This window comes from Macrobrachium rosenbergii, chromosome 41, assembly GCF_040412425.1.
Source record: "Macrobrachium rosenbergii isolate ZJJX-2024 chromosome 41, ASM4041242v1, whole genome shotgun sequence".
Lineage (NCBI taxonomy): Eukaryota > Metazoa > Arthropoda > Malacostraca > Decapoda > Palaemonidae > Macrobrachium > Macrobrachium rosenbergii.
In genome coordinates, this window is record NC_089781.1 from 71,057,056 (window position 1) to 71,069,426 (window position 12,371).

Below are 12,371 nucleotides of genomic sequence, written 5' to 3' on the forward strand. Positions count from 1 at the left end.
TCTCACGTGGCTACAGCAGTGACTGTACTGTAAGTGCTCTTGTAATATGGAACCGAAGCGTTCGGTTATCTGTGCAGTAAGCTAAATGTGGGAGTGTAAATCCGCCATTAATTCTTGGAATTTATCTTCAAACGTGTCTTTTATTATTATTAGCTTATTTATTTTATTTATTCATTTATTATTATTATTATTATTATTATTATTATTATTATTATTATTATTATTATTATTATTATTGCATTTTCCCTGTCCTAATGAGGAGCTAGTGAGTTGCTTTGAGAAGGAAAGGTTACAAAATACCTTCAGTTATCTTAAAATTAAAATTATCTTAAAATTTAAGTTAAAAAAATATAAAACAAACAAAACTCGAAGGTTGGACCAGACTGTAACATCCTCACGGGTTTTCTTAATTCACCCTGAAGTTTGCAAAAATTTCATTTTTACATATTTCAAGACAATTTTCTACATATTTCAGAAACCTAGTATTTTCAAAAGTATTTATGGAGATTTTTTTTATTTGGACCAGAATGCTTAAATATAAGAATTAAATGAAAAGCACTTTACGCTCTAGTGATCTCAGGAAAATTTAGTATTAGGTATATGTTTAAGTTCATTTGCTCAGACCCTTCTGCTGCCTAAGATTATGATATCTAAATTGGAATCTTCACTTTCATACCTATCATAGGTGAAATGTGACTCTTTTGTATAAAATGATGCTAATTTGGCTTAAACATTAAAGTATCAATATTATTATGTATCTATTAAGATTTTATTCTTTCTTCCTTTTATTCATTTTTATTTGGGTTTATTTCCTTTCCTATCAATAAGTTGTCTTTTCATGACGCTGATAGTCTAGTAAATTTAGAAAGAATCTTCGTTATTGGCCTTCTTACAAAAGCAGTATCAGAGTTTTTCTGTGAACTTTCTCCTGCCTCTTGGAAATTCCCTACCTCATGGAATTAAGAACGAATATGTCAAGCACAACGTGGGCCGGAGAGAGAGAGAGAGAGAGAGAGAGAGAGAGACAGACAGAAAAGTTAAGTGTACCTTAGTTTTACCAGACCACTGAGCTGATTAACAGCTCTCCTAGGGCTGGCCCGAAGGATTAGACTTATTTTACGTGGCTAAGAACCAATTGGTTACTTAGCAACGGGACCTACAGCTTATTGTGGAATCCTAACCACATTATAGCGAGAAATAAATTTCCATCACCAGAAATAAATTCTTCTAACTCTTCATCAGCCGGCCGGAGACTCGAACTCGGGCCTGGCGAGTGCCAGTCCACAGCTCTACCGACTCACCCAACGAAGAGCTAGAGAGAGAGAGAGAGAGAGAGAGAGAGAGAGAGAGATTTACATAAATGAGTTTTTCTTCTAAGTCCCTTGATATCTTGACCTAAACACCGGTGTCATATTCTTTCACAGTCTGACTATGCAGATTTCAAGAAGATTGGTTAGAGATTATTTGAAGTAACCCACCTGGTGTCCTGCTTTTCACAAATACCCCTACAAGCGGAGAGTTTCATATTCAGAGTTGACGAGTAGTCACCTCAGCATTAATAAGTACAACTGACAGCTAGACAGAACGATGTGTAGTTCCACTTCAAGATAAAGTTGACGATGTATTACATTCAGAGGACCCTGTACCTTTGTAGCCCCTCGAAGTAAATGAAAATTAAAGCCCCTTTCCTGCATCCGCATTTTTAGGAGAGTAGTTTTTTTTTTAGGACATAAAAACGTTTAATTCTGAACGTTCGTTGGTGGACTCATTTGCGTTGTAATCTAAACACAGCATCGTCTAGCCTCCCTTCGTCCTCCGTCTAGCAGATGAATGACTGCCGGATAATTGCTCTTTTTGCCGCTCGCTCTCCGTCACCGGGGTTAATTTGTGTCGCTGCTGCGTTCGTTAGTCTTTTGTTTTAATAGCCACATATAATTATGCAATATTTCGCCAGCTGGGCGACAGTAAAAAGACTCCACAACGTTTAATTGTTATGGTGACTCCGCGGCTCGCAATAACAGGCCGTGTTATGTCACGCGTTGGTGTGACAGAGGGTCGTTGGTGGTTTCATCTCGACGGATGATGAAGAGGATGATCCATCCGAGTTAAATGAGAACATCCCGTTGGTGGCATCCGGGACTCCGTGGTAGAGATTCCCCGAACGGAATCTGCGTTACTTTTGTCTTTACAGGAAATTTTTCTTCTCTGTGCATTAGTCTTCGCGTTATCGGCAAAGTGGTTCTCCAAGAATTTTAAATCCCAGGAATATAAAACTTTGACTTAAATAAATCCACAGTTTGGGTTCATTCAAAGTAAACCACATCGGTTTACTATAAATCGATAATTAATTAAAAAATCATCTGTGTTGGTCTAACAAGAAGGTATAAAAATGTCCCGCACCAGGACAAAATTCAGAGATGCTGCTCTATGTTGTGGTCTAATGTCAGCAACGCGTCTTAATTGTTCAACGAATTTAAATTTATGACTAGCAAGTAGTTTAACCGGAAAATTTATAATAAAATCATTGTTTCTTATTGCGCAGATATTTAATGAAAACATTGAAAGAGCCAATCTCTCTCTCTCTCTCTCTCTCTCTCTCTCTCTCTCTCTCTCTCTCTCTCTCTCTCTCTCTCTCTCTCTCTCTCTCTCTAGTGCAAAAGGTAGCGCATTCACCCTCACAGCTGAATGATCATCGTTAGATCCCCAAACTGAAAGGGGGGTTGGAGCGTTTTGGGTACGTTTCCTAAAAACCTAATATGCCTCTGCTGACCTAAGCAGTGAATTGGGTAGCTGGTTGTTTGTCAGCTGTTGTGATTCGCCACTGGAATAGACAGACATACAGACAAAAGAAAACAGTTGTCAGTGAATAGTAGTAAGTCAACTTACGATGTCATAACTAAAAATGGAACCCCTCAACGAGGCAATCCTTTTCTCTCACTTGTGGAAGCATTCATTAGACATTCAGTTATATTCGAATAGAACTATAGTTTCCATATAAGTAAGCCTTTCTCTCTCTCTCTCTCTCTCTCTCTCTCTCTCTCTCTCTCTCTCTCTCTCTCTCTCTCTCTCTCTCTCTCTCTCTCTCTCTCTCTCTCTCTCTCAAGTTCTTTACATACTTCATTACTAATTATGCAGACACCAGGTAGCAGAATGCTCTTTTTATAATTAGCCATGTTAGAAGTAAAAGAAAAAGAAGTAAAAATCAGAATTCAGTTCATAAGGTAAATGTATTCTTTAAAACATCAATGTATTCATGTCTCAGTGGAGTTATTTCATTTATCATAATCGTTCAGATAGTGGGAAGCATTGCTTGGAATTCTACAGCCACGTTCCCCAGTGGTAATGATACCTGTGAAAGAGATGAACTTAGACACTTAGGATTATAAATTATATATTCTTGCTTGTAGATAATAATAATAATAATAAAAATAATAATAATAATAATGATAATAATAATAATAATAATAATAATAATAATAATAATAATAATGTATAAGTTCTTGCTTGTTTGTATGTATACATACGTACATACATTCGTACATAAATGCACCCACAGACACAACACACACACATACACACATATATATATAGATATATATGTGTGTATATGTTATGTATGTGTGGGTGTGTGTGTGTGCGCGCGCACCAGTGTATGTAAAGCTCTAACATAGAATTTATATGCAATATATATGCAAACTTGATTTGAAAGGTCACATTAATATTCAAACACTTCACTAACTACGAACTGAACAACTTCGTCAGCATTAATTCGACTCACCTTTGATATTTCAGTGGTTGAATTCGTCGCCGGATCTTGCATCAGACCAAAACCTTCCATTAGTTTCTTGCTCCTGATAAATTATCTATCATCTTATATCTCATGTTTGCGTGAAAAAATAATATTTGAGATTAAACCTTTGAAGCAATTTAGGATAACTTACGTTTATGAATATATCAGTGGATTTCATTTGTATGGTCTAAGGCCCAAATTCTTTTGAACTTAAATAGCCTAGTGGTTTAAATTTAGAGTATGTGATTGAAGTGATTTTTATGCATTTCTTCTCGAGAATTTTGTTGGTATTGCTACTAACATACCCTCATTAAATCTAATCTGAGTTTTTACATGACGGTTTTGCTATTAAATTTAAATCATAACGACAGTACTTATCTAGTCCTACAATATAACAGTTACTATCTTGTTTTGCAGTCTATGGATTAAAAAAAATCTTTAGACGAGGAAGCTAAGCGATTCTTCCTAGTTGTTTTTGTAAAAAAATTTAAAGTAAAAATTCTCCTGTGCTCAGTACACGCCATGGATTTTATTCAAAATAAGAGATTTTGTCGGAGTGAGAATCATTAATGCAATACTGTGTCTGTTCCAAATGGTTACACGAGTGCTGATTTTGGTAACTGTAAGTTGATATCCATCCTTGTACTGGTCTTTAAAGTTGTTTAAAAGTAGTCGTTAAACACTACAAAACAAGAGTTTTTGAAATGCCATTTGATATGTAATTATTTTTAAGAAACCCATCGCTGAAAAGAGATTACAGTCTCAATAAAATTAATATTAGTTCGTATTTGACCTCCTTATACATGAGGCCTGTGCACAGTTATCAACCTCATGGCTCGGATATTAGGTAACAGGCAACTGAGAGCTGTTATTCATTGCGGTTCTAGAAGCCTAGTCAGGTCAAGTCTCACACCTCACATGCAATGTTAAGGGAACCTGGCTTTATTAAGTCTTTACTCGTGAAATGACTGTTAACTTTGGGGATAAGAGTGTGCAACATACAAACTGCAAAAGATAGCGGCACTTACTTTTACAGGTACCGGATCTATCTTCAATAGATCGGTAATCCATGTAGTTAACAAGGTACGTGGTGAACCATTGTAAAACCTTGTTATCGTTGAATGTATTATATGTATTATATGATACTTTCTAGCTGCAGTGTATTATGCTTTTATATACCTGTTTCTTTATCTTTCTTAGGGACTTCACAGTAAAGTGTTTGTAATCGTACTGCACGCATATGTTAAACGAAAATGAAGAACTAATTGACATGAATTCAAGTTAGAGAATAAGAGCCCTAGGAAACGACTACAAATCTGCCCCTTCTCTCGCTCCACACCCGATCAAAATGTCAGTGGGGCGGGGGAGAAGAAAGGGCACCACGCCATTTCATAAAAGAGATTTCACCGCTTTAGAACGCGCCCGCTCCCTGGAACTCGGCGTCAGGAAAACAATTAAAACATCCGAGTTCGCTTTACAGACACACTGCCCTCGAATATTGCATAATTAGGGCCGAGAGCAAAGGAGATCTTTTGTAGACATGAAAAAATGAGGAAAGGTTTCATCCCTGACGGGAGAGAATGGAAAGGATTATAACGGAAAGGGTTATAACGCCTGCTCCAGTGACATAGCGTATCGGGAACAGTACAGCTTTATCCAAAGATCATTTTAGATTTCTTACAGTAGTCGTCCTTTAATACCCATTTCTGCGTTTGGTGAGGATGGTAAGATTTTATTAATATCATTTCTAACTCAGCACCATAATAAGCAAAGATTTTTCTAGCTATTAAGTAACGGGTGATATGTTTCTCAGTAAATTTTAAAGAAAAAAAGATAGATCATATGGTATCTGATGAGGCTATTATTTGGTCACCAGAGCTTCTGTTCAACACCATGCGAACAATTTTTAAAAACTAGAAAACAAAAAGTAAGGCGTGTATATGGATAATTAAAAAGGAACGTTAAACCTGTAAAACCCGCAATTCAGATTATAGAAAGAAATGCAAACAAGTGCGTGTCATTGAAGTGCCTGAAATTTGGTGAAATTTTGTCATTTCTACATAGCATTCTTAGCAATTTGGTTCTTGAAAGCAATGTCAAGAAATGGTTGTTCGGAAATGGAATTAAGAGTCAAAATTTTTCAGAGGCAGAATCTTGTAATAACAAGAATTCCGATTCAGAACTAAATGAAAACAGAACCAGTATTTTGAAAAGACCAGTGCACGCAAAGATAGTAAATACGAATCACTCCAGTTTTGCGTGAAAGAGCAAATTATCAACTAATTACAAACAGTCCGAAATTAAAATAACAGCAAGAGTTTCATCCAAAATCACTGAAAATAGTCTATGATTAGCGTGCAAGATAAAAGATTGTTTTCCGTGTGTTGAAAAACTTTATTTCGGTTTTATATCATATCAGTGTTTACTTAGCCTGTTAAGTCACAATAAAGCTGAAAAATTCCAAGTTTAAGGTCAATTGTTTTCAGAGATACAGTGAAAGAGGGGGAAATTCATAACAATGTATAATCATGGAGATATAGGGAGATAGATAGATAAGTAGATATAAACGAACATGTAACCAAGATATTTAAAACTGACAGTCACATACATAAAGTAACATCTAACGGGAAACACTTTCCCTGGTAAGTTCATTATGGTTATTTCAAATACCCTGGCCTTTGTGTCTATAGCTTCCATGATGGTACGCACAGTGAGAATAATTACCTCATTATCACAGAATTTCCCTGGAAACAAGACTGGATAGTGTATTTACCTTAGCTATTATTTCCCTTGGTTTTGAGGAAAAAAAAAGCTGTAGTTTGTCTACTCCAAAACTAATTCGGTAAGAAATGTGTTAGGTGCACCTAACTTGGAGTGAATGAATTTTAACCTAAATGATTAAAATGTTTTTGAAGCGCTTTTTTCTCAAATACGATATTTTTCTATTCCAGCCTCTGTATTAGGGAAACAACGCGGTAGAGCTAGGATTTCAAAAAAGAACACAGAATAGAAATACTTTTTTCTTAAAGAAACTGTTTTATTCCTTGAAATTATGACTGATCTCTTCGAGAGCTATTGAAAATGTTGATAAAAGTAGGAGGTTGAATTATATATACATCCTAAAGAACTGAATGGCTTAAAGCTCATAGAAAAACAAATACGGGAACATTTGTTCAAAGAAACATTGAACAGTAGTTATAAAATCCACAGTCAGACATTTTTCAAAGTCTAGTAAGACTCTTGATGGAAGGACGCCTTATGGCATGGAACAAATATCAGAGGTCAATCTTGAGGCCAAGAGAGAGAGAGAGAGAGAGAGAGAGAGAGAGAGAGAGAGAGAGAGAGAGAGAGAGAGAGAGAGAGAGATAGGTCACTGATGACAAGAATGGAAAGAGTAAAGAATACTGGAAGTAAGGAAGGAAAGGGGTACCGCAGTAATTAACGGTGAAATTTAAAGTTCTTAGATAAAAACCGATATATGAATTAATATAGAAAGGTAAATGATTTTGGCAATTATAGTCTTATGGCACATTCTGTAGATTGCCCTGGTGCTATTAAACTACTACTACAACTTCTGGCCAAAGGAAAATCAAAACAAAAGGGAGTGCTGTCACAGAGACTTAGACACCTACTACTACAACTTCTGGCCAAAGGAAAATCAAAAGAAAAGGGAGAGCTGTCACAGAGACTTAGACACCTACTTCTACTACAACTTCTATTATGAGTAAGATTAAAACATTCTCCAGTTTCACAGAGTTGACAAACCTAATTAAAATCATAGTGGTTTTGCTCTCGAAATTCGTTGCATTTATTCGAAGTATTTGAGAAACTGATAGGTTACCAAAATTTCGAATCCTTGTATTAATAATAGGTGTGAAATCTATAGCTTTTGGGGGATTTGAAAGATCACTTTTCTTCAAGAAGAGCTAAGTTACTCCACATTTACAAAAAGAAAAGCGTGTGCAGAAACTAGGCAACGTAACAAAAAAGACACCAATGAACGGGAATCAGTTCGCTTGCAAATTCCTTCTACTGCTTGTATTATATTTCAGCTTACTCATTTAACTATATATCCTCTCATTTTTAATATTATTTTCGAGTATACCCTTCTTAAGTTTAACGGCTTTCTGAATTAGCTCTAAAATTCTTTTAATCGCATTCTACAAGAAACACTTAGATATCCTAACATGTCAAGACATTTCGTCTTTTTGTATTAGTAGAAGAGCTGAGGACTCACAGCGGCCTTTCACCGTAAATTTAAAGAATCTATAGGAAACAGAATGATGGAATCAATCATTACAATTCACTCACCAGTATTCTTTAACTGATGGCGTGTAAGAAACATATAAATAAGTGTGCGTGTGTGTGTGTGTCTGTGTGTGTATGTGAGAGAGAGAGAGAGAGAGAGAGAGAGAGAGAGAGAGAGAGAGCGCAGTACAACAGTTTCTCGAGGCCTCACTTTTGGTCGTTGGGGTAAAAAGAAAATAGGGGGCGTTATTGTTGTCATTCGGGTTTATAGGTTACCATTAGGAACGCGAGCAAGTCACCCGCAGGACGCCTTGGCGGAATTTGCCACGCTTATTGCGACCAACACATGATGTCCCCAATGTTCTGAACTCATATTAGGGTCGGTCTCGCCCTCGTATATACTTGTATACTTGCACTTTTCCCGCTCTTACGCTCATCAGTGGAAGTAACTGTTGTCTTATTCTGTTCTATTGCTCTGGCGTGTGTGCCCAAGTATTTGAACGTTCCAGCAGAAATGTTTCTGAGAGACATACTGGCAATTTGCAATGATTACAGCACTTAGAATCCCGATGTAATGTATGAAGGTATCATAATGATTTAGTGATGTAGTTGAGGAAATCCTCAATGTTCGGAATAAAAATTAACCAAAGAAACTAAAAACTAAGATTTCCTTCTAATTTTTAAACAATGAAGCGGTTTTACATCTGTGATTGATTTGGAAAATTTCGCATTTTCACTGAGCAACAGCCTTTATTCTAATCACTTACAAGACGAATATATATATATATATATATATATATATATATATATATATATATATATATATATATATATATATATATATATATATATATATATATATATATAGAAAACTGTCCTGGTACGTTTTACTTTCATAAACTCTATGGAAAATGTATTCCAAATGGAAGAGATTCCAACTGAATAATACCAGAAATCTCAAAACTATGTTGAAATGTAACATGACGAATTTGAAAAATAACAAATTAATCAAATACCTTGAGGTCTGAAATCTGGTGGATGTAATGTAAACTTGGCTAAGGAGGCCGTTATTGTAGAAATAATTGAGCAAAACCATCAGTGGAAAGCATGACCTTCAAAAATTTCTACAAGTGTCATAAACAGACTTCCTTGATAGAAAGAATATCAGTTTTGTTTACTGTCTCGGTACTTACCTATTATAGTTTATTGGAATACATAAAGCGGGATATGTTTGTAAAATAAACCCTTTAAATATAATGGAGTTTTATCTTTATGTACAACTGTAGCACTGTCTATGGCACACAGATATATATGTATATGTATATATATATATATATATATATATATATATATATATACATACATATATATGTATATATACAGATATATAGTATATATATATATACATATATATATACATACATACATATATATATATATACAGTGTATATATATATTGTATATATATTTGTGTATGTGAACGTGGGTACGTATGCCTTTATGCATGTATGCTCACACACAGCCTTAGATAGGAAAGTGCCCAATTAACAGCTTTAATTTGTCTCGAGATGGGATTTGGTGAGCAGGGTAAGAAGTACTCGAGGTGTGATGTCTTCATATCTAGCCAGTGCTAAGTCTTGTATGTAGAGTACCTGAATTCTGGAGAAGCTTTTGGCTAATTTATTTCTGGTGATAGAAATTCATTTCTCGCTATAATGTGGTTCGGATTCCACAGTAAGCTGTAGGTCCCGTTGCTAAGTAACCAATTGGTTCTTAGCCACGTAAAATAAGTCTAATCCTTCGGGCCAGCCCTATAGGAGAGCTGTTAATCAGCTCAGTGGTCTGGTAAAACTAAGGTATACTTAACTTACTTATGAAATCGAGTTCAGCGTTTCAGTGGCTTTTTAGGAATATAATGATAATCAATGAAATTTACGTAACCAAGATACGGAAAAAGTTTTATTTCATAATTCCTCATTCGCGAATCCAAGAGAACCCGTACCGAATCCATTTAGTCAAACTAGTGGAAATATCTGCAGTTCAGTTTCATGCAGATCTTAGCACTGACGTTGCATTTCCATGCCTTCCCAAGAGATAAATTAAACACATATAAGCTAGGGCTGCTAGGTGAATGTAGCCTATGTGTTTCATTGTACAATACAAACAAGGCATCGTTGCACGTCAAACTGGAATTTTATAAAGAAATGATACGGTAAAAACTACACGCACACTCACGCACACACGCAACAACAGATGAAGTTCGCGGACGACACCTAATAACATCATTAAAGCCACCACTTTTCCCCAGAGGAGAAACACGGGAAGGCCAACTTGAAGTAAATAACATATCTTGACCATGTTTCTGCTGTAAGACCTTACATATGTTGTTGCATTTAATATATATATATATATATATATATATATATATATATATATATATATATATATATAATGTATGTATGTATATATATTCAGTATATATATATATATATATATATATATATATATATATATATATATATATATATATATATATATTCTCTCTCTCTCTCTCTCTCTCTCTCTCTCTCTCTCTCTCTCTCTCTCTCTCTCTCTCTCTCTCTCTCTCTTTGTATATATATATATATATATATATATATATATATATATATATATATATATATATATATATATATATATATATATGCAAAGAGAGAGAGAGAGAAGAGAAGAAGAAGAAGAGAAAGAGAGAAAGATCATCAAGGAAAAAAGAATTTTATGGTATAAATTCTGATGGGTTTGTCTTTAGTTGTCTAAAACCCCTTCATGAAAATGCCTTAGAAAACTAATGGCAAAACCGATCAGAATTCTTACCTAATGTTTAACTTTTTCCCTGTGGAGCATATATATATATATATATATATATATATATATATATATATATATATATATATATATATATATATAATTGACTTCATGGATGCTGACAAAAACGTATGGTCACAAAAACCCGGTTGAGGCCCACTTCGCCATTGTTGGATTTGACAGTGACTTAAGAATGTGGCTAGCAACTTTACTAGCTAAGAGCCAGGTCATCGCAATCTGGGTCACCTCCTCAAAGAATAGATAGACAGATAGAGCTCTGCAAGCATTTGTTACTACACCGTTTGTCAGTTAGTTCTCTCTTAAGCTTTTCATCTCCATTTCTTGTAAAACATTTACTTACAGCCTTACTCCTTTCTTATTTATAATATGTTAATTTCAGTGGCAAGTAAAAATTTTGATATCTGATTAGATTTTTCAAGCACACAAACAGTCATAAGACTGTTAGTGACTTTTCAATACTTCCTCAATTTCAAATTTACAATAAGAGCGAATATCGTCTATTTCTCCTTAGGTTATCGCGGAGTGGCAGCGCAAAGGCTTCTCATATTTCCGCCGAAAACTTGAGGTCGAGAACTTTTGTGAAGCGGCAAAACTTCGCCTGTTGAAAACCATTAGAGCCAGAGCTCACTTCATTTTGCCATGGATAAAGGAGAGGCCGGATATCAAGGTAAAAGGAATATAACAGTGTTGGCTTCAGTTTACGCTAAGCATAGTTAATGAATTTTAGTTATTTAATTATCTGACACTGTGCTTCACACGCTCATTATTGTTCATATATATGTATGATTTTACAGGCGCCCCTTTCCAAACTCTCGGTTTAAGCATTCATAGGGTAATCATACGTTAATAAAATTATATTTGTTTCCGAAAATCAGACAAAAATTACTTTTCCAAGCCGAGTTCAAAGCCCTATGGTTAGCTTCCATTATTATGTTGAATAGGTTCAATTTTTATTAAAAACTGAAGCTAGCGCTTCAGGTCATTTATAGATACTATTCCTTTTTTTACTTAATAAAAAAATACTTCCAATCAGTAGTTGGGAAGCCATTTTTGTTCAAATTCTAATTCGTTAGAAATAGCTTCTCTGATAAGCAAGTCGACTATTTCTAATGCAGACAATTTTCATTTACTAATGAGGCTTTCATTATGAATTTACAACCCTATGGTCCAAAACAATATGTGTATCGCCTACGTTGCATCAGCCTAACATAGGCGATCGTAAAAACAAGGCAGAATTACTTTCAAAGTGCAGTGGAAATAAGATTTGAACCCTGGAAAATGTTGTTTATTGTTATATGGATGTGCATTTGCTTGAGGGGTCCCTAAATAGTCTATCTGCTGGTTACAACTATCGGTGATCGAAATTCCTTGCTGTCTGGTTGTTCTGTCTACACACACACACACACTCATATATGAATGTCTTTTACTGTCATACCACAGTATAATATGAGGATAAAAAGGCCCATAA

At 35.0% G+C, this 12,371-nt stretch overlaps 1 protein-coding gene across 1 annotated transcript in view; it reads left to right on the forward strand.

Annotated features, from left to right (window-relative positions):
• LOC136826503 (carbohydrate sulfotransferase 1-like) overlaps window positions 1–12,371 on the forward strand; it is a 235,066-nt gene that overhangs the window by 210,838 nt on the left and 11,857 nt on the right. The window contains exon 3 of the mRNA XM_067083693.1: window positions 11,415–11,570. Within this exon, the coding sequence (XP_066939794.1) occupies window positions 11,415–11,570 (156 nt within the window). The remainder of the gene's footprint in view (window positions 1–11,414; window positions 11,571–12,371) is intronic.